Here is a 22,002-nt window from a genome sequence, read left to right on the forward strand (position 1 = left end):
GCATATCTACTAAATAGCCAGTCTACTCCACACAGGCTGGAGCCTGCAACTATGACTCCCCTGGCAAATACTTCACTAAAGCAAGATGTCCTAGTTGTTTAAATGGGAGTGGAACACATGATTTAGCCATGTCTGTTCTCCCAACAAAGTGTCTTACTGAGCCAGTAAGTAAGTATGAGCCAGTAAGTGTGTAATTTTTAAGCCGGAGATGTCTGTGCCCAGTAACAACAATTTCCTGATTATGTAAATGAGTTCTTAAAAATCTTTTGCATTTCTTTAAAAAATCAGAAATATTTCTTTCAATTATGTTAGCTGTCTAGCATTCTGCTTTAATAATCCATGCACTTCAAGCATATTTTCTTTTCCTCTTGACACACTGTCAAAAAGAAGGGAAAATCAGTTAAATAATTGAGAACATGTGGACTGCCATAAACAATCACTCTTGTTTGTTTCTCTGCAGAAAGAAAGGAAGTGAAGGTGGGAGAGTATAATGCTGTAGCTGACACACTGGAAATAATCAACAACAGCATCAGGTTCCAAGGTAGGATGAGAAACTGGAAAGAGGTACAGGAATTACATGGGTAGCTGTATGCAGTTTGTAACACTGCATGCTGTTTAGAGACCTGTTAGGATTTTTAATATCAAAAATGTATGAAATTGTACAAAGAAAAATGTAATTGAGCTAATCTTAAAAAGAAAATTAGGAGAACTTTGACCAGAAATTCGTAACATTTAGATATTGTATAATTGTTTTTCATTCCAATAACTGGGATAAATTTATATTGACATGTGTACACAATGTTCTTTCTTATTTCAACAAGCTACAGATGTCTTCTATTTCATCTCCACCAACCAATAATATTCTAATTTCTTCTCCATTACCCACTCACCTGAAGGATGCTTGTGTGTGGTGTTTGTGGATGAGAGGGAAATTATTGTTTTTCTTTGGGAGGTGTCTGTTAGGTAGTTGGAAAATGTGATTTAAAAATAGCAGGGCTAGATTTTTTTAAAATGTCATTTGAGAAACAAGTCTAGAGAGTGTTCATTCCAGCAGTGCTTCCAAGGTCCACAGCAGGGCCTGTGTGCATGGGCGTGGCCGGAATTTCACTGCAGTGATCTAACCCATGACTGCTTGTCCATTTGCTGGAGCTTTGTACGTTTCCTTCTGGTATCCTTTAATGGACTCAAAAGAGCATGGCTTTATGCACATCTCACATATATCTGAAGAATGAGGCTTTGAAAATCAAGAGTGCAGAATCTGTCCCAGTTGCCAAAGGTTGGGACCCAGTTGCTTATTTTTGATGGAAAACAGAACTGATGATGCAGTTGAGTATTGATTCAATGCTATTAATTTCCAGAAAATATATTCAGGATGAATCAAGTAGCAGGAGACAGTTATCATTCATATCTCCATGCCTTTTTGGACAATAAAGGATGCAAAAAACTGTTCAGGCTTTTCGCAGGAATAGACTCCTACTTCTTGGCCTGGCTGCATTTGGCATTCCTTTCCCCATGGCCTGCCATATGTCTATCTTAAGATGTCTGACACGAGTGGCAGTGAACCCTCCCATTGTACTCACCGTGGCTTTTTGTGGAGGTAGTCGTGTATACACTGTGGAGGACACAACTGCTGCATCTGTCAAGCAGTATGAAAAATAGTAACATTAGGCATTTCAAATGAAGAATAGTAAATATAATTCTGTTTAAACCGTTGCATAAAATTACACACAGGAGAACAGTTATTCACATTATTAAAAGGAACAAAATTGAGTGGTCATTCTACAAAGAAGAAAATATATTTTATGGAATCACTGGTTGTTGAACGCATCATCAATATACTCTGTATATTGTAGATGCAGCAGGTGAGGGTTTTTTTTGTTTGTTTGTTTTGTTTTTGTTTTTTTTTAATATCAGCTCCTTTCATGCGGGCACATGCTTTATTGTATTTTTGGTTTGTTATTTGTTGCCTAATTTCTTGACGGGTTATGTAAATAAGTAACCTGTAAATGCATGCTCTGAGGTAGGAAGAGGAAAAAGGGAAAATCTGAGGTACTTTTTTCTAATTTCAGTTCAGCGAATGGTCCCTTGACCGATCATTTTAGTGTGATCACCAGGTGAAAGGAATTTTTTGTTTGGAAATGTTGAAAGTAAAGACCAAAACATAAGGATCTTCCCTTGTCAGAATTGTTTCAGCATAATTGCTGTGGATAAATTTCTCCCTACATGTATCAGGACATTTTAGTAAGCAGGTAGAGTGTGTGAAGTAGGGAATGAAGAGCTTCATTTTAGCTGTCGGGAAGTAATTATTCTCATTAAACCTAGAAGCCTTTAATTAGCAGGAGCTGACCGTCAATCTGGTATATGGCTTTAAACTTGTTTGTTTGTTGTTTGTTTCTTTTTTTTTTAAGTTCAGACATTCAAATCCATGCCTGCAGAGAACTGAAGAGTGGGTCTGTCCCTATACCTGGCTCTTCTTTCTCCCACACTGCTCCCTTCTGTAGGGCTCTGAGGGCACTAACAACCCTGTCTACCCCCAGGGTTCTCCCACTCTGCCCATGGTCCTGGCCCCCATGTCAACCCCTGGGGGCCATCAACCTCTGCCCCAATGAGGCTGCAGAAGCAGCAATGAGGCTCCAGATCCCCACAGTGTCAGTTTTAGCTTTCTCTCAGTTAGTTACAGGTGAGGTAGGCCATTTGTATTTGCCCTGATGATAATGAAAATATGCTGAGAAATGATGTTCTCTGTTTTCTACTCATGTTTCTGTCATCTGTTTCAGAAAAGCGTAACCTTGTGGTAAACTTCACAGCCATTTTGGTGTTATTTACATTTTAAAATGAAGATAGTATACTTTTTATGGGGTTCTGCATTTGGATTTTGTTATGATTTTTTTTTCATCTGCTCCAGAAATGCAAACCTTCTTGTCAATCAATGTGACCAAAATATGTCTATCAAAGTCAATAATTTCATCAGCTACAGATGTGGTTTACAGTTGCTAACTCTAGGTATAGTAGTAAAGAGAGGCATATTTTCTTACACAAATTCTACATTTGGCTGTACTTTAGCCTTTTTTTTTCTTCTTGTAATTCTAGGACTTGAGCCTCCAAAGGACAAAACAATTATACAAGAGGAGCTACGCAAGATCTCTCTGCCTCTCTACAGCATCCTTTCAGCCCTCACCATCTTAGGAATGATAATGGCCAGTGCTTTCCTCTTTTTTAATATCAAAAACAGAAATCAGAAGTAAGACATTCATGTCACTTCTATTTCAATTTGTTTTCTATTTAAATGCCAACTTCATAGAGTGTATTATTAATATTTATGTAAAGAAAATATTTAAACTGTGGAAAGATGATATTTTAGAACTATTCAGATAGAATTAATGTATTATATATACAAAATGAAACAAACTGTTAGAATAAGTTATTTTATACTGTTTGGAAAGGTTTTTTTTGTTTGTTTGTTTTTTTTTTTTGATTTAACATTTGACTGTGTGTGTGTGCTATTGACATTAGCCTTTGCTAATTAATCCATCAGTAAAATAGGAGACCTTTTTACTAAACATGCAAAAACCTAAAACAATGGTAGACTTTATAAAACAGTGTGTATGCTTATATATTTTATGGAGTTCTACAGAAGGTTTATAAGTTTGCCTGGTTACAAAAAAACTCTTCGCATTTGCTCTTTTGCTCAGTAATCTTTCTTCTTTAATGCTCTATCACCTTTTGTCCATAGACTAATAAAGATGTCCAGTCCCTACATGAACAACCTTATTATCCTTGGAGGGATGCTTTCTTATGCATCTATTTTTCTTTTTGGTCTTGATGGATCCTTTGTCTCCGAAAAGACATTTGAGACACTTTGCACAGTAAGTAATTCCACATATTCTAGTTTAAGAATGTCTTGCAGAAAGTTCTGCAAGATGTACAAACAGAAAGGTTCACTAGTTGGATGTCTCATTCCTTTTAATAACTGATTCTCTTAGTTCTTTCCTGGGGTATTTACTGGGACCAAATTCCGAAATGTGCATAAAGCCTTATTATCATTAGTGAAAACTTCAGGTGCATTAGGATTTTGCATCAGAGTGAAACTGTTGATGTATCTTCTTGTTTAGAAATTACACATATGAAGATGTATTAAATGCAGTGTTTGTGGAATTACACCTAGTAATATATTTGAAGCTACATTTTCTTTATACATTCCATATTATTTTATATTTCATGACTGCTGCTTGCCCAGACCTTTCTACTTAGTCTTTTTTACTGAATCTTGAAAGGCTTCTAATGCTATTTCCAAGCAGAAACTCACACAAGCCCAAATCCATATAGAATATATCCTAGTTAAACCAAAATAAGCAATTCTGAAATCAAATTGCATATTGGAAGTTAGCAAGAAAGTTTTTATTTACAGAGAAAAATTCAAAGTCTGAAAGTTGCATGCCTAAAGCTAGACAATTTAGTTAAATCACAGTATTTCAGTGGAAATCCCCATACTGACTAAAACTGTTATAGAAATGAAATATCATGACTTATTCAGTGATATCATTTCAAAACACTGGAGTTCATCGGTACATGTTAAGACACACTACAAGATATAATAGTACATGTGAATATGCAGGATTTGTTGTGCAAAATCCTAGCTTCCTTAGGACACCTGTGTTTTAGACACCTATACCTTAGCAGCCAAAGGACGAAGAGGGACAGAATATTCAATTCTTCTAGAACTAGAACAAAAATTCTCTATATAGCTAGTAGAAAGAGGTTCCTCAAAGACTTCAAAAGGAAAATCCTGTTCGCCTCTCCCAAGCTAAGTATATAATTATGTGAATGCATAGGTACCAGCATTCATTATCCAGCAAATATTCTTTCTTTTTTTTGTGTGTGAACCAGTTTCCAATGGACCAGAAGTGACATTAAGAAGCCAGTTATTGATATCAATCCCCATTCTTTTCTCACCATCCTTTGCAGAAAAAGCTTGTGGCAGAAAGTGCAAATTATACGTCCTGATGCAACCATGAGGGGCTTACATTCAAACCTCCTGACTTATTGACAGGCTGTAGGACACTGTATGACTAGTCTGCCTACAACCCTCCTCACACAGGCTTGGCTTTCCTGGTTTTCAGTCCAGTATGGAAGCATTTCTGACTGTGATTTCCTGTACATGACTTCTGATTTATCTTATGAATCCCTGCTCTGTCAGTGGTTAGTGTTAGCATCATAGACGCAAGAAAACCTCCAGAAGCAACCTATCAGGACTTTTTTTTTTCCAACCTTCAGCTCATTGAACAATTCTTTTAAAAATTCCCTCCTCCAATTATTATTTTTCCAGTGGAATAGCTGATAGCTTTCAATGAGCAATTCTCTTGTTTTCTTTTTTTTAAAAAATCATATTTCCATATCCACCATCTACCCTGCCTAAGCACTTTCCCTGTATCTAGGAAACACTAAATTAATGTTGAGTTCATAAATATGGGAGACAAACCCACTTTTCTGTTCAGTAACTCTTCTGTCTCTCCTCTTTCCCCCAAAAAAACTCCCACTAAGTGCTGGGTACAGAGTGTACATTTGGCACCATGTAACGAACATCCATCTCTCCATATGGGTAGCAAGCTTATTGGTTTCATAAGGCCTACTTACAGATATCAGTTCTTATAGGATCAGGCTGGCACAAATCTCTCTTATCATTCGTTTCCCTGGTAATGCATGATTTGGATTATCCATTCTAAAACATATTACAAATTAGTTTAAAATTTCCATTTTATGAGAGATTGTTACTCTTTAAAAGAACCAGCTACAATAGAGAGTGATCATAAAAGCCATTGATACCAAAAATATGTGGGTACAGCTGGAATAGCTACATTTTAGGCACAGAGAACAAGAACCACATCAATGGAGGCAGAGGGTTTTTTCTGTTTGTTTGTTTGTTTGGTAGGGAAGTTAAAATTTTGATTCAGCTTTTATAAGCACATGCAAAACTGAAAGGCTGTCATTAGTGATATCCCCTCTCTAAGCCAAGTAATCACCGTCTTTGTCTTCCATATTTAAAAAAAAAATGATTAGACCTCATGAAAGTAGCAGCGTATACATAATAGTAAGTTTTTTTTAAAATTAGATACGAGATATATATGGTTACTGTGATTATTCTATCTTAGAGTAATTTTCTGATAATTTTCTGCTAAGACCAATGTAAGGTCCTTAAATACACCTCAATCTAACAACTAAATTCAGGAAGAATGGTTTCCAAATTTTAAGTATTATATCCCAAATCTATTGTGTGCACTTCCTCTATAGCACAGTGTTTATAGCATTGTTTGGAGGGTGAAGTGCTTGACTTTTCTACAACGTGCATCTACCTATGGCACAAGTTTTATTCTGTAATATTTCAAGGACACTGAACCATGATAAAAAATTTGAAAGAATTTCTTTGATAAATTGCACCACCATTTTCAACTCTGCAAGGCACTGACTGTAGGAGGATGTGGTATATAAATCAATCTGTTGAAATACAGAACCGATTGTTAAATGTATTTGAGAGTAAGAAAAGCACTTTAAACATATGGGCAAATAATTTGCTAAACAGGGGTATTTTATGTTTTTGAACTGTATTGTTGACTGTGTGCTAGAGTAGGTAAATGGTTTCAAAGTAACTCATTTTTATCCTGGTATGCCCATTTTCTATGGAAAATAATCAAATACATTTAAATAGTAATTTATTACTTATGGTAGGGATTCCTAATACCAAACATAGCATTATTTCATTCCATATCTGAATTAGAGAGTAGGTGTCATATTGTAAAACACCAGCTGCATGAAATTAAAACTATCTGAAGCAGTGAATTCTCAGAAAGAGGTCAGTGCAGTATGGAACAGTTAGATGTCTTGCAACTGTCAATTGCAACTACATTGGTTGTATAGAAAAAGTAATAGAGTAGTTCATTACATGCATATATATTCAAAACTAGAAACTGCTTCAGGTATAAGGGAGAGAGAGAGAATGAGGATGATCTGATCTATCTTTGTTTTCAATCTCAGAATTACCATGGTACCATAGAAAAAGAGAAGTTAGAAGTAAAGGTATGAAACAAGATGTGATGCCAACTGGAAAAATGCAAGCAAGTGGAAAAATAATTGAAAGCATTCATTATATGGAAGAGAGAGACTCAAAATTAGCAATGCCAGTGACATATCCTATGAATAGAGTTTAAGCTGACATACTAAACAGGAATACTTAAAATAGAGAGAATATTAAATATGATCATAATGTTTAGACTTCTGTAATATATTCTGCTGGGGATTTCATGCTTTGCATTTAAGACTAGTGATGTCTCTGCAAGTTGGATCTGCTGTGGGATGAAAGGCTAATAAGAGGCAATGGGCACAAAATGGAACACAAAGAATTCCATGTAAACACCAGTTGGCTCTTCTGATAGGGAAGGAGCAAGTGATCTATCTGGAACAGGCCATTATAGGATTTGTACCATTCCAGTAGATATCTGTTCTGGAGACATTGATCGTCTTTCAGTCTCCTTTGCACTCTGGAGTTCTGGAAAGGTGTTACATCAAAGGTAAAAGGATGGAAATGTTCCAGATTACACTGTCACTAACATTAAGCATGCTTTGTTTTGTACTCATTAATTAGCATAATTTATATGAATTGCCAAAACCAGGCAGATATCCTGTGATTCCTGGTGATCTCACTGAGACTTGTCAGTGTTTTGCCTTAACAAAAGGCAAAGTAAACAGAGTGCATTAAGGTTTTTGTATGCCTGCGGTATTCAACAGCAGTTTCATCTGTTGCAGGTTGTTCTCAGGCTTTCAGATTTCAGTCAGGTGCTCTCAGCTGTGATGCAGGCATTTGAAAAGAGATTCTGCATAGAAAGAAAGAGCCAAGCAATGAGGTAGGGTGAGGTGGAGAGACAGAAAGAGAGAGAGAAGGAAGAAATGGAAATATCTGCTGGTAAAATACAGCTACCTACTGCTGTGTGAGACTGTCTGGACTTTGTGTTGTTCTCATTCAGACATTCTGAGAACAGGTGCATTCATGATAACAGTAGATGTTAGAGACCTTATCTTCTCAAAGATGTACTTAAAATTTGACTATTCACCTTTAAATGTACTTCAAAAATTACTATTCACCTTTAAATGTATCCAGATCCTCAGAAGCACTTAGGGTTTGTCTACTATTGTTAATTATGGGTGGTGAATACTTAAAATCTGACTCTGTATCATGTAGCAAAGTGAAAGGCAAGCTTTTATGCTTTTTCACTGATTTTTCATAGTCATATCTATGTCCCACTGAGAAAAAAAAGGTAGATGAGGTGGACCCCATGGTCTGTATTGGTTCCACTTTTTCTTGGGAAATCCTGTGTCTGTGCAAGGTCAGGATTATAAAGTGTCATGAAAGTGGAGAGACATCCTAAAACGTGCTCATCAAACACAGACTCAGATTACAGCAAGGAGCATGGAGGAAGTCAGCTCTGAGGGGTTGTTTCCTAGGGAAGAGGGTAGACTGCAGCGTGAGGGGTATGCTGGGCAATTCCCTAAAACTCTGAAAGTCATAGAGTTGCCTGACAGCAGCTCTGGAAGCAGGGGCTGGTCTTTAAAGATAAAGCAGGGAGAAGAAGCGGATGTACCAACCTTTTGTCTTTACTTCTGCTTTGTTGTCATCCTGATGAAGTGATGAAACCTCATCACTTTGAGGTTTCTCTGTTTACCAATTTTTGGAGGCATCTGACAAATATTAAAAATGTTGGGCAGGGCCCCTCAAATTTATGGCTGTCTTGGTGTACTATGGGCAAAAGCCACTTGCACTTGACCCTGGGCTACTAACTGACACCTAGCTTTGCTATTTGTTAAGTAGTTGATGATGTACTCCCTATTGTCTTCCTTTATACTTTTCAGACATTGTCATATGCTTTGGGTTCTCCCCATTTCCTCCCACCCCTCCCTTTGAACTGTATACTTGCCTAATTCTTTTATTCAAATTGTTTAATCTTGCCTAGGAATTAAAAAAAAAAAAAAAGTGAAAAAAAAAGAAACACAACGGATAGACACTCAGCTCATTCTGAACTGCAAAGTGATTTGGACCCCTAATCTACTTCTTTGTCTTTGGAAACCGTAGCCCTTGTTTGTATTTTTAGTCTGGCCTTTTTCATTTTGTGTGTATTCATTAGTTTATTTCCTTCTTAATTGTCTAGCTGTTAATTTTAATCTCCCTTTTCTGTATAATCAATTCCATAATTGTCCTAACCATCGTTCAGTCCGAGACTGATCTCACTCCTATTACATTCAAAGGCAATTTTGTTACTGAGTTTAACATGAGCCTGATCAGCTTCTATTTTAGTAAATGACATTTTCTTGGGGAAAAAAATGTAGAGGGAAAATTTACAAAGCTGAATAGATCCCTGAAACAGAATCGTTCATATGCTGAAGCAAATACACCACAACCTTGCCAGCAATTTATTTAGGTAGCATTTTTAGAACATTTTGCCTCTCTTTCAGTAGGACAATAGCTAGGTTTTAAAGCCCCCTTATAGAATTGTGGGCAATTATAATATATTTTACACTACCCTTGGATTGACTCTCAAAAATGGTCTGAAATATATTAAGAAATCACTACAGGAGATTTCACAGCATGTGAAGAGCCACTGTACCTAATTTATGTGAAAACAGCAGGATTCAATTCTCTAATGTTATTGCCACTTACTTTTTGTAAGAATTGTGCTGGTGCCACACAAATTCTAAAGAATAAGTTAAAAGACCTAAACATGTGTCATAAAATGTTTGAGATAAATGAGAAAAGTATAATTCAAATGGATGAACTCATTCTTTGGGCCTGCCTGCTCTCACACTGGGAATTTTGCCATTGCTAATAGACACAGGATCAAGCCCCCAGGGAAAATGTGTTGAGATGGCACACTTTTGTTCATCATAATTATCCTTTATGTCCCCAGTCTGCAAAGAACAATAGAAGGTGCTTAATTTTAAGCCCATGAATAGTCCACAGAAATCAACAGAATTGCCTACTTAAAGATAATTGTGCTCTTCAGGGCTAAACCCGCAGTATGGTTTATTCTCCTGTTTGTCACTTTTAAGTGCCTAAATCTAGTACCAAGATGCCACCAAGCAGCTCAGCACTAATGTTCAGCTACAGCCTGACTCAGTTGGTGCTGCAACTTCCAGCCCTATGCATGTGTAAAACTGCTAATTACTGATATTGCCCAAATAAACCAGACTGAATTTCATAAACTAAATTGGAAGGTACTGGGAGTGTCTAGTCCTATGAAAGAAATGCTTTTTTCATAAAAATCCTTTTTATTTAAATGAAACCATTAAAATAATGGTCTTCAGGTAATATAAATGATGCTTTCAAGAATCTTAAATCTGAGTGATTCCTCTGCAGGAACAAAAGCTAAGCATTTTGCTAACTGAAGTTGTTTAAAGAACCAAGCTGGTTCACTATTCAAATACTAATTTTTTATATATATTTTTTTAATGAAGTATCTGTGAAGGGGTGGTGTTTGTAGCTGTTTATGCAACACATATTGCAATTCTTGTTCCTGATGTTTATTTAAATTATTCATTCTGTTTCTCTACTATCTTCTTGGTTGCGTGATATTGGCAAACTGGATTAATATAGCAAATTTGAAGCTGCAGCACAAAAAGATGTGGTATATGCAGTTTAATGGGTTGCTATATTTCATTCAGTTTTAATATTTTTTTCTTTCAACTTAATAGAGGAATAAAATACATCACTTTCTTAATCAGTTGCACTTGAAATTCTTGTTATTGCTTAACACCTGCTCAACACCTTCATGGGCATTCTTCAGTTCACAACTGTGTGATTTTCTGAATATATGTGCAGTGGTGGTCAAATATGGGAAAATAATATAACTTCTTTAATAGTGAAACTTTATACATTTAATCAATTCAATCCATTTTCCAAGGTAACAAGTTATGACATCAAATAAGTTTGTGGAGTTTTTACATGGATACATTGATTTTTGTGAAGGTATGAAATAGTAGCATTCAAAACATAGGCTACTCAGTGAAAGCTCAAGGTTGAGAGGAAATACAATTCACATGGAAGTAACTTTATATTAGGGTGTTAAGGTATTAATGTTTATTACATTGTGGAAGAATACTTTCACTTAAAAAAATAAAAAATAAAAGGTCTTTACACTTTCCTCTTAGAATGGAAACACCTTAAGCTTAGAATGGAAACACCTTAAGCTTAGAATGGAAACTTTTTGTTGCAAAGGAAAATTGAAAAGAACTGCTATAGTTCATACTTTTACAAGATGCAGGCTGCTTGTTCATAAATGCAGTGACTTTAATTAAACCTTACAAATTTTGTTTAAACATTAATATTTGACAGAGGTGGATTTTTTTGTTGTTTTAAATAAACGTCATGTTTTTTTCTTAGCCATAGAAAATGAACAAGATGTTCATTTTCAATGTGTTTTTTCTTAGCACTGGAAAATGAACAAGAATGATCTGTTTCCTTGTGGAGATACTGTCAGTGTTTGGTGGTGATCACATGGGTTGTCTATCAAATAAAAGATTTTTACCTTTTCCAGCTATAACTAGGAGCTCCTATTAAGCAATTTATTAAAAGCACAAGTTATAATTCCTGCTTATTGAGGAGTTGCTGGGGAGAGCATGATATTTCTCTCTCTTCTGTTCAAGTACATAATTAAAAAGTTCCAACATGACAGAGTTCATGATATAGATCAAATCTATAACATCACAGTGATGGCATTCAGTGTAGGCTCGAGTCGTACTATCCAATTATTGGTGTTGGTTTTCTTGTGTCCTTTCAGGTGAGTGGCAGTTGGAAGTATAATACATTTCAGAATATATATATATATATAAAATGTGATTATTATATGCATTGTGTATTAGTTTCTTTTAAATTCAGAAAAACATTAGAACAGATATATATATTTCAGGGGCTTTTGATATTTTTCTAAATTTTTCATTTTTCTGTCTGTATTAATGAATTGTTGCAGACAAATTCAAGGTCATTTTCTTCAAAATTAAAAATTTATTTTCATCTGAAACTTATTGTCTCATTCTTAGCAATAGTGATCTCATTTTGATAAAATTTCCTGATATCTTTAAGTCAGAACATTTCTAATGTAGCCAATAGTTATAGTATTCTAATTTACATAATCCAGATCAGGAATACATAAAACTTTTGAAGTGAATGTGATAAAAATAACATATTTTTTTTTTCTGAGTATCCAGTTAGAAACATATTATGAGCATAATTGAATTTATTACTATCCCCAAGAGGCAATTACTCTTTCAGGGAGAACAAAAGAGATCTTATTAGAGACATGAAAATACCATGTATCTGTTTGCCAAATATATCACTAAACTGTACACAAAAGAGCTGAATACTTATTAATAGCAGCAAAAAGATTGAATGCTAAGTATGGTTATCACAGCTCAGTTGATGTGAAGTTAAAAAAAGATGTAACTGGCTAATAAGAACATGTTGATATTAAATGTGTTTTTTAAATCACTCAAAGTTGGTCTGACTGTGGCTTTGCTGAAGTTATTAGCATAATGTATGATGACAGATAATGAGTAAAGACTTGAAAAAATATTTAAGTTAAAAATAATATATTGCCAACCTAAATGTCTGTTCTCCTATATTTTTGTTTATTTGTTTTGGATTTCTTTTATGGTACTGCAGTCAAGAATGTCATTAGGTGGCAAAACTCATGTGGCTTGGATTTAACTGGGATTGGTTTACTGATTTAGTAATGGCATGATTAACCAGCAGTCAGTGAGCTGTATGGTCAGAGTCAATATCAGCAGTGTAACAGACAAACCACAACATTAGATGCCTATAAATTTTTAATATATATATACAAATATATCAACAGTCTTCTACTAGTATCCCAACATTTTCTAATAAACATGGCACTTTACCAGCTACTATGAAGAAAATTATCTATGCCAGCCACAACCAGGACACATACTCTCTGAGTAACATGCAGACAGCTCACAGGACATATGGGTTCACAGCACACCATTTCTTCTGGGAGTGAAGGTTCCCATGTGCAGATGCATCCTTTGGGAGATGTGTGCTCTCTGTCTTTGCGTGCATATCTGCAATGTACTAGTGCACATGGCAGTAAGGAAGAACACCCTGAGTTCACATCTGCATATCAGAGATGTGTGTCCCTGTGCAGTGCACTCCATGCATTCACTTCTGCTGGATTCAGGCATCTTCTGGCCTTGGGTCTCTCAGGACTGCTGCTTTGGCACTATCCTCTTTCTTCCCACTGTTATAAATGTGTATGACTCCTCCTTTGTTTCCAAACTTCGTTGGTAATTCCTTCATTACTGCTTATTCCCACCAATGGTTGACATGCTCTTTTGTGCTATCAGTTTGGTGGTGTATGCCTTCTCAGTTTTGGGTGTCCACACACATGTATACCTCTTTGCCAAAATCCAAGGCACTTGTTTGATGTGTACTTTCCTCTCCCTAATTCACTATTGCTGACCATATGTAATTAACTGAATTTATTTATTTATTTATTTATATTAAGGAACTGTAGTTATTTGATTACTCTTATTGCTCTATCAAAATTTTTGAGTGGGTCTTTTCTATGTTTTCCGTCTAGATATCCTATCACCAATGCTTACTAGAAATAAGAATCTCTACTCCACAGAAATTATGGGGGACGAAAGAAACAGTTTTTAATATGAGAATGAAAATGCTGATGATCTCTGGAAAGGCAAAAATAGATGATGTGTACTTAGAAGTTAAACATTTACATTATTCTTAATACTTATCTTAGATTCCAAGTTCTGGATCTTCCTGCAGCACATAGTTTGCCATCAACAAGCAGATCCTGAAGTGGTAAATTGAAAATCTCAAACTCTCCAGAACTCAGATGTAAAATTAATCTGGTTGCCAATTAAGATATACATATATTTATATAAATATAAATATATATATTTCTCACTGTCCTTTTTTCAACATATCGGATTTTTTTAAATCAAAAAAAACAGCTCAAATGGCCAAGGATGCATGGTTAACATGGCCAAAACAAGGCTTGCTTTCCCCTTTTTTAGGTTTGCCTTCCCTCTCTTTAGCCATTGTCTCTCCCACAGTTTTTTCATTTGCATTGTACAGTACATTTTACTCTTACTTCTTGATTCACATTTGTGCAGTGCTCCATCGTGACAGGTGCCCCAGGTGCAGTCTCCAGAGGAACAAGGAGATTATTCTCCTGGTGATTTTTCAGGCACCCTGATTCAGTTGTATGTTTCCAGCTTCTTTCTGTGCCTCTTGTGTGATCTTTCACCTGCTACGCTCTGTAGTCTCTGGTCCCTCTTTGGGAAGGAAAAGAGATCTGTTCAGGGCAGAAAAACTTTTAAACAACCAGACCTCCAGGGCAATGAAAATAGAAACTTCCAAGGAACTAGAGTAGGCTTTGCAGAGCTTGCTACAACTCTGAAAGTTTTTTGTTGTTGTTGTTGTTATTGTTTCGTTGTTGTTTGTTTGTTTGTTTTTTAATCTTCTGTATTTCCTTGGGAAATTCACTATAAGGAAAATATCTAGATAGGTCTATCTCAAACCTGTAGCTACCTTAGGGTTCCATCAGTTTATCATTCTATGTGAGCTCAACATCTCCTTTTTCTTAGACCCATAATGCATATATTGTCTTTGATTCAGGTCCTGCCCCTGAGGCTTACCCACCTAGGCTTTGTTGCTTTATCTTTCCTCTTTTACCTACAGAATAACTTTAAGGTCAGTTTTTCATATCTTTCTGGTATGCTAGGGATCTGCTTTCAGTGCTACATACCACACATAGTACAATTTCCTCTTATTTAGTCTGAATGACATTTTTACTTCTCTGTTCTGTTCTGTTCAAAATGTTGCTGTTAATATTAGCTCCCCGGGTAGTTTTTATAGTCTCTGTCTCTTGTTTTCCTCCACTGGTTCCTTCTTCTGCCTGCACAGAACACAATAAAAGTGGGGAAAAAAAAAAAAAAGTACAATATTGTAACTGAGTTAACTGAGTTGTGCTGTTATATATGGAAGAGATTGTGAATTCAGCCTCTAGATTTGTTACACTTGGAAAGGGGATGGAGGAAGAAGAAAAGTAAGAAAACAATAAATGAGACAATTTTGAAATGTCAACATTTTTATTAAGTTCTTTGAGTATTTTTCAACTGTCAAGAAAAAATAGGCTCAAACGGTAATATCCACATTACCTACTGAAAATAAAATGTCTTTGTCTTTTTTTTATATATGTATTTTTTTAGGTTCGAACATGGATTCTTACAGTGGGATATACAACTGCATTTGGAGCAATGTTTGCAAAAACGTGGAGAGTTCACGCAATTTTCAAAAACGTAAAAATGAAGAAAAAGGTGAGGGGAAGTAAACTCTTTTTTTTTCATTGATCTGTTAATACAATTTTCTAACTGTTTTGCTGTGTTTCCTGGATTGCCATACTAGTGCTGACTCTGTTCATGTGTCACATCCAAATATCCTGAATAGTTTGGTAATGGGGCTTTCTTGATCTTCTTTTTAGTCTGAGAGTTGGAATCAATCCACAGCCTTTCATTCCATGTAAAGAGGTGGACAGTGGAGGCAGCTCTAACCTTTTGAGTTGCATTCTGTCCTCATTCTTATTTACTATGTGGTTTCAACATCCAGAATTCTGTTTCTGCTAGATTCATAGCAGTTATGAAAAGCTTTTTGTATATGTCTCTTTAGGATATAGATATTACATATAAGTTTCTCGTGGGTTGGTAGGAGGAGGCAACAGAAAGTGATGCTTATGTAGATTTCTATTTCTAATTTTGATTGAAATTGCATAAGCTTTCTCTCAGACTGATCAAAAATAAACCACAGGAGTTATCTCAGGCACTTTGGATATGTAGTATTTTCTGTGAACAGCTAGGCTAGGCTTAGGTAAAGTACAACACTTCATGTCTATACTGTTCATTTTTTATTTTTCCCATGGAGTTCCTTTTTGCACGTGAAGCACTTTTGAACACATGGTTTCTTTTAGAAATGGGAAAACTGGTGAATAGAAATCATGTTGATGCATTAAAAAAAAAAAAAAGAGAGAGAGAAAATATTACTGTAGAGTAAAAGATAGTGCCAAACACAGTTCCTGTATGCAGCTGAATATATTTTCTCTAATAAGTGATGAAGATGCATTTATACCAAAACTAAATAAAATAATGTTGCAAAACTTACTCAGATTTCTCTGTTCAAGGTGTGGTCATGGAAGAGCTGTATCTTGTTGTTGCCTATGATAATGTTTCTATAGCTGATACATGTTGGGAGTCACTATCTCTATGGGATACACCTTTTGACCTAATAAGATTTTGGCCTGAGGCAAATCGAAGGAGAGTTATCTCAGTTTCTGAGAGGATTTATTATGCCTCGGGTTATTAAGGAAGTAAATGCCATGGCTGGGACTGAACCTAGTGCCCTGGCACATTATCAGACAACCACCAGGTCCTTCCCCCTACTATTATCTTAGAACAGGTCTATTTAAATATTTGTTAATTAAATACTAAATATATTTCAATGTATAAAATAAAGAAGAATAAATAACTGATATCTTAAAATTAATTAAAATTAAAAGTAATGTCTGTACCAAAACCAGGATACCCTGGATGGATGAAAGCGGAGATTGCCCTTTGTGCACCTGTGCAAAGAGCCCATTATAATATACCAGTTTATGCTACCACAGTCCTATATATATAGGCCTATATATATATATATATATTTAACAATCTTAGACTTCCTGTATTAAAAACTTTTCACCCAAGCCATTTCATTCTCAAAAAAATAAATTTTATATTGTAAAGATGCCTTTAGCTATATTGGTACAAATCCTTGTAAAACAGTGGTTACACAAAATACTGCCAGTTTAACATCAAAACATTTACTTAATAAACTTTATTATCTTGAAAATTTTATCATTTCTATAAAACACGCTTTTCCAAAAATGAATGAATAGTTATTTCAATGGACTTTCACTAAGTATTTGCTTTATGTTTTTGTGCGTGTATGTGTTCGTTTGTTTTTGTTGTTGTTGTTGTTATTTTTTAAGAAAACTTTTCATTTTAGAGCTTCAAGTTGCTACTCAACATTAATACTCAATGTCTGTTAATTAAACATCCTCAAATTCTATATAGTACCTGTTCCTCAAGGAGCCCATCAGCAATTGCAAACTGCAAATGTTTTTTTCAAAGCTGTAATTTAAAAAGGGTTCATGGTCAATCAAAAAGACACTACACAGTGTAAGGATGATAAATTTCCAGTCAGGGTGCTGAGCAATGAGTTATTCAAGCTCAAAGTAAAAAACTCACTCAAAGTAAAACAAGGTTTTAGAATGTGTTATTAAATATACTGAGGTTAAGTAAATAATGCACTTGGTTCTGTAAATTATGAAGAATGGCTGTTCCACAGAATAACCTTGGTTTGCATTTTTTTATATATTGTTCTAGAACACAGGCATGAAAAACAGCTTTCTGGAAAGAAAAATCAAAACAAATTATCTATCCCCAATAAATGCTTACTGTTGATACAATTTCTGGTTTTGATTTTCCAGGATAGGTAAAAGTGTATTTAAGAGCTGATTCAAACCCATGGCATTCTTTACTTATATATTACAAGGACATTTCCGTTTTCAGTAGACATAGTTTACAGACAAAGCATTTTGTATCTATTGAAGCACAGACAATACAAATTTTCACAAACAGTATCTACACAGACAAAAAAAAAAAATACCAACACCAACAAAAAACACACAATGGTAGTTCTGTGTGGGGAAAAAACAAACACCACATTAATGCTTTTTGAACTAGCTGTGCCATGTCAGAGCAGGCTGGCATTTCAATACAAGGAGTACAAAGTTCCAAATTATTTAAAAACTGTGGATCCCGTTCATTTGTGGTCAGTTCAGTTTCCAACTACAGGTATGTTAGTAAAATTCTACATTTAGGTATACCACTTTTGCCTGTCATCCTTTTCATCAGGAAAATTCGCAAACTGATTTTTTTTCTTTTTTTTTTTTTTTTAGCAGTGGGGAAGTATCTCACTGTTACACTTGAAAATATTAATTCAATTCATGGAAGTGGGTATTAAATAAGGCAAAGAAGAATATAGAAGACATTTCTTCTCAGAAAGAGTAGTCAGTCATTGGAACGGGTTGCCCAGGGAAGTGGTGGTGTCAGCGTCCCTGCGGGTGTTCAAGGAAACGTTGGACCTGTTAAATAATAAATGTTAAATAATTCTACTGTTACACCATTTTACTACTATTTACCACTAGTGCAGTAGGAAATTAAACTAAATGATTTACAATGTCTTGAATTAGGTGAAGATATGTATTAACTTCTCTTTATTTATCTCTCAGAATTCTCTTTTATTTTCACCCATTTATAAATCTACTTGTATGTTATCAAAAAAAAAAAAATCAGAATGCACTCCTTCTTCTATCAGGCTGCTAACTGAAAAATTTTTCAAGATTCCCAATGTACTGTTACCATCTTTAATCTTGCTAGGGCTCAAAGGAAGCAAATTAAAAATGTATTAATTTTAGCTTTTATTAATTTGATCTGAAACAGAGGGGTGCAAGGGAATCAATTTTTTGTTAAATGCAAATAACAAAAGCAGTAGGGGAAAATAAATTAGTTTTATTTTTAAACAGGTTAGTAGAGATAATGGAAAGTAGAATGGATTAAAAATAACCATAACATTCATAAAGGAGATACAATTCTGTTTTCAGTAAATCCGTTTCTGTTGGTTTTGACAGCAGAATATCTACTGCTCATTGGGAGGTGGGGATTGCTTTTATGCTCACCAGCAGAGAAGGACTGGCTGTGGCTAAGAGGAAAGTGAAGGGATTGTCAGTGGTGGGAGTACTCGTGGTGTTCTGGTGAAGCCATGTGAGCAATCTGAAGAAGCCAGCCATTCTGGTGAAATTTAGAATGTTATGAAGTTATCTTTTTTTGATGGGAGCGGTTTTTGATGGTCCCTAGAATGGCAGGTCTTAGGGGTCTTTAAAGCAATTCTGCGTGGTACAGCTCCAGCATGCCAAATAAAGACCATTGACTTCTGGAAAATATCAGAACAGTAACGAATTCAAGTCAGTGTTTTTTAAAGGCTCCATACGTTTTATATCTTCTGCGCCTACAAAGACAAATATTTCCCATTTGTAGGTGATTACAATAAAGCATTATAATCTGGGCCACAATGTTGCTTGCTGCATTTTGTATTCAAAAGCATAATACTTCTCTGTTGATGTTGCTATAGTAAGCTTGTCTTCCCTATAACAGTACGTTGTAGCTTTGTCTATTTGTACTCAATCCTTTAAATATGACATCAAGGAAGGGATGTTTTGTGTTTAATTTCCACTCAAAATACTGTAAATGTGCCTAGTTGTTAATACCACTGTAGAATTCTGTTAATACCACTGTAGAATTCTGGTGACATATGTCTTTATGTTGACAATGTTGTTACAAGGTAAATGCAGAATATAATTGCATGAGGAGATGTATAACAGCATCTTTTCTTAAGACTTCTGCTGCTACAATTTAGCCAACATTATCCTGCTCTTTGATGATATCTTGTAAGTTTTTCTCTATTCTTATATGTACGCTCTTCATACATTTCTTGCAGGTAATAAAGGGTTAAAAGCATAACAAGTACTGACAACAAGATATGGGTACTCCCTCAGTGTTAGAAAGTTACAAACAGCCACAGGAGAGAAAAATGGCTTACAGGTCTGACTTGACTTACCTATGCCCGTCAGTCTGAAGCTAGGCTGTGGCAAACTTAAAATCTTACATTCAACCTACTAAGTCCTTAAAAGACTTCTGAAGAGGGTTGTGGTGTTTGTGTATTGCAAAGATGGATAGGAGTTTGTACAGACTCTTCTGTTGATGCTAGCTTGGAGAAGGGAGCCTGGCACTACATGAGAACTGCAGGGCTGTGAGATATGGAGCAGGGAAAGGTTTGAGAATGAGAAATGAGGTTCTCTACTAAGGGCTTCAGAAAGAACCAGATCCTGTCCAGATGAAAAGAATAAAGAAAAGATTGGAATTATTGATTGAGAAAATGAGTTGAGGAGCAAATGAAGGAAAACTGAATTTGGATAACAATTCCCTGAGAGTTAAAATACAATTGAGAGCCTGATTCAGGCAGCAAACTCTAGCTGAGGGACCAGATCTGGTTTGGAATTAGATTAGTATTGAAATTTAGAGGCAGGATGGTGGATCTGAATATTAGGGACATCTTAGAGACCAGAAGGGGGAAGCACCGTAGGATTTAGAAAGAAATAAGAGGGAAGAAAAAGTTGAAATTAGAACTGACTCCAGTGGTTGTACAGAATTGTGGGCTGCTTCTCAGAGCATAAAGACTGAACACGGTTTTAGAGTTTCAACCTTCTTTTTTTTCTATTACTATGTATCCATAAAACCTACAGGCAAAATATGTGCCTTGTCTTCCTGCTACGCTGTTGTACAGCTTGTGATAGCTGCTAGTTACTCTTTTAGCTCAAGCTGATGAGGTGTGCAAAGTTCTAAAGGTTCATTTTGCTGATGCATGCAGTTCTACGTTTAATTGGATTCTCTTTCTCTTCAATTTCTTTAAAAAGAATGGACTCGTGAAAATGTCAGAAGGCTGATACTGTGGCTAAAAAGTCAATCACTGAAAACCTACAGCTTGCTAATACTGAGATCTCTACAGTGTACATTTGTTCCCCCATGTGCATTATAGGACACAAGTGCAGCCTTAATTTTCTGCAGGATGCCAGTGTTACTGGGCATACACAGTGAGTCTTCTCTGGGCATGCACATGTATAATGAAAGAGAGAGCTTTCTGCTGGAGTCTTTTTCACTTAAAACAGAAAAAATACATAATGAAAAAGAGTTCCGAGAAAGCTGGACCCATGTATACAACAGTTAAGTGCTAACTCGGTGAAAAAGATTAATTTCTGGGTTTGCCAGAATGATTTGTTATGCTTTAGCTCTCTCAGAGTACAGTTTTCAGAGGAAGATCACACTTGTAGGATTCCGTTTTTCAGAGGTAAATTCATTATCTGAGTTGAGCAGAGTGGGGTTTCTCAAATTTTTTAGGTCATTGCTTTCCCACTCTTTTTAACCCACATTTAGCCATCCGTCTTCCCCAATTCATAGCCTTAATGGTCCGTAAATGAAGAAGCATGGTAGAGTAGAAGGGGCAAGAGACCATTCACGTCCTCTGTGGAGAGCAGACCACATGGGTTGTTCTGAGCATCTCCTCCAGCCAGAGTGGGCAGCAGCTGGCTGTGTGCTGTCACCCCATAGTACCAGCTACACTGAAACTGTCAGGAGCTGCAGCTGCACAGAGCATCCGTGCGGGAGAAAACAGAGAGAAGAGAGCAGCTGGGAGCCACATGCTTACAAGAGGATTTGCTGCTACCTTCTCCTCACAACTTGTCTCTGTTTATTACTATCCTCTTCTCTCACTTGAAAACCTTTGGAAAAAAGAAAAGAAAAAAAAAAAAAAGTTTATAGGATAAGTGTAATCTCAAGTTATAAACTTTTCTACAGTTTTTTTTGTTTGTTTGTTTGTTTTTTTCAAGCCATCTATGGAGTTTATAATTTATTGAAACCTATAGTCTTTCTCACAAAGGCCCCAGATGGTTTTTAACAACACTCATTGTCTTAGTCACTTAAAAATAGAGAAAGTAGAATTTCCAGATTATATTGTTTAGGTAAGAGCCTCACAGGCTACATCTTATTTAGTGCATTTGTAAACATGACTCTTTCTTATTAGCGTGAGTGTAGACCATATTACCTAATCAGTTCTCTTTGTAACTACTACTATAAAATATTCCTCCAGGTCAATTTTCAGACTTTAAATATTTATACTTTTCTAAGGCTTTTTTTTTTTTTCCAAAGTAGCTACAGCTTTTTGTGTGTATAACAAAAAGCTATGTGTTGGGTTTCCCTTAGGACAGATAGACATGT

The 22,002-nt window shown here is 35.6% G+C and overlaps 1 protein-coding gene across 2 annotated transcripts in view; it reads left to right on the forward strand.

Annotated features, from left to right (window-relative positions):
* The window catches only part of GABBR2 (gamma-aminobutyric acid type B receptor subunit 2), a 479,128-nt gene that overhangs the window by 317,806 nt on the left and 139,320 nt on the right, over window positions 1-22,002 (forward strand). For both annotated transcript variants that reach the window (XM_032180769.1, XM_032180770.1), the window contains exons 9-12: window positions 461-541; window positions 3,091-3,241; window positions 3,734-3,866; window positions 15,289-15,396. In XM_032180769.1, the coding sequence (XP_032036660.1) occupies window positions 461-541; window positions 3,091-3,241; window positions 3,734-3,866; window positions 15,289-15,396 (473 nt within the window). The remainder of the gene's footprint in view (window positions 1-460; window positions 542-3,090; window positions 3,242-3,733; window positions 3,867-15,288; window positions 15,397-22,002) is intronic.

This window comes from Aythya fuligula, chromosome 2, assembly GCF_009819795.1.
Source record: "Aythya fuligula isolate bAytFul2 chromosome 2, bAytFul2.pri, whole genome shotgun sequence".
Classification (NCBI taxonomy): domain Eukaryota; kingdom Metazoa; phylum Chordata; class Aves; order Anseriformes; family Anatidae; genus Aythya; species Aythya fuligula.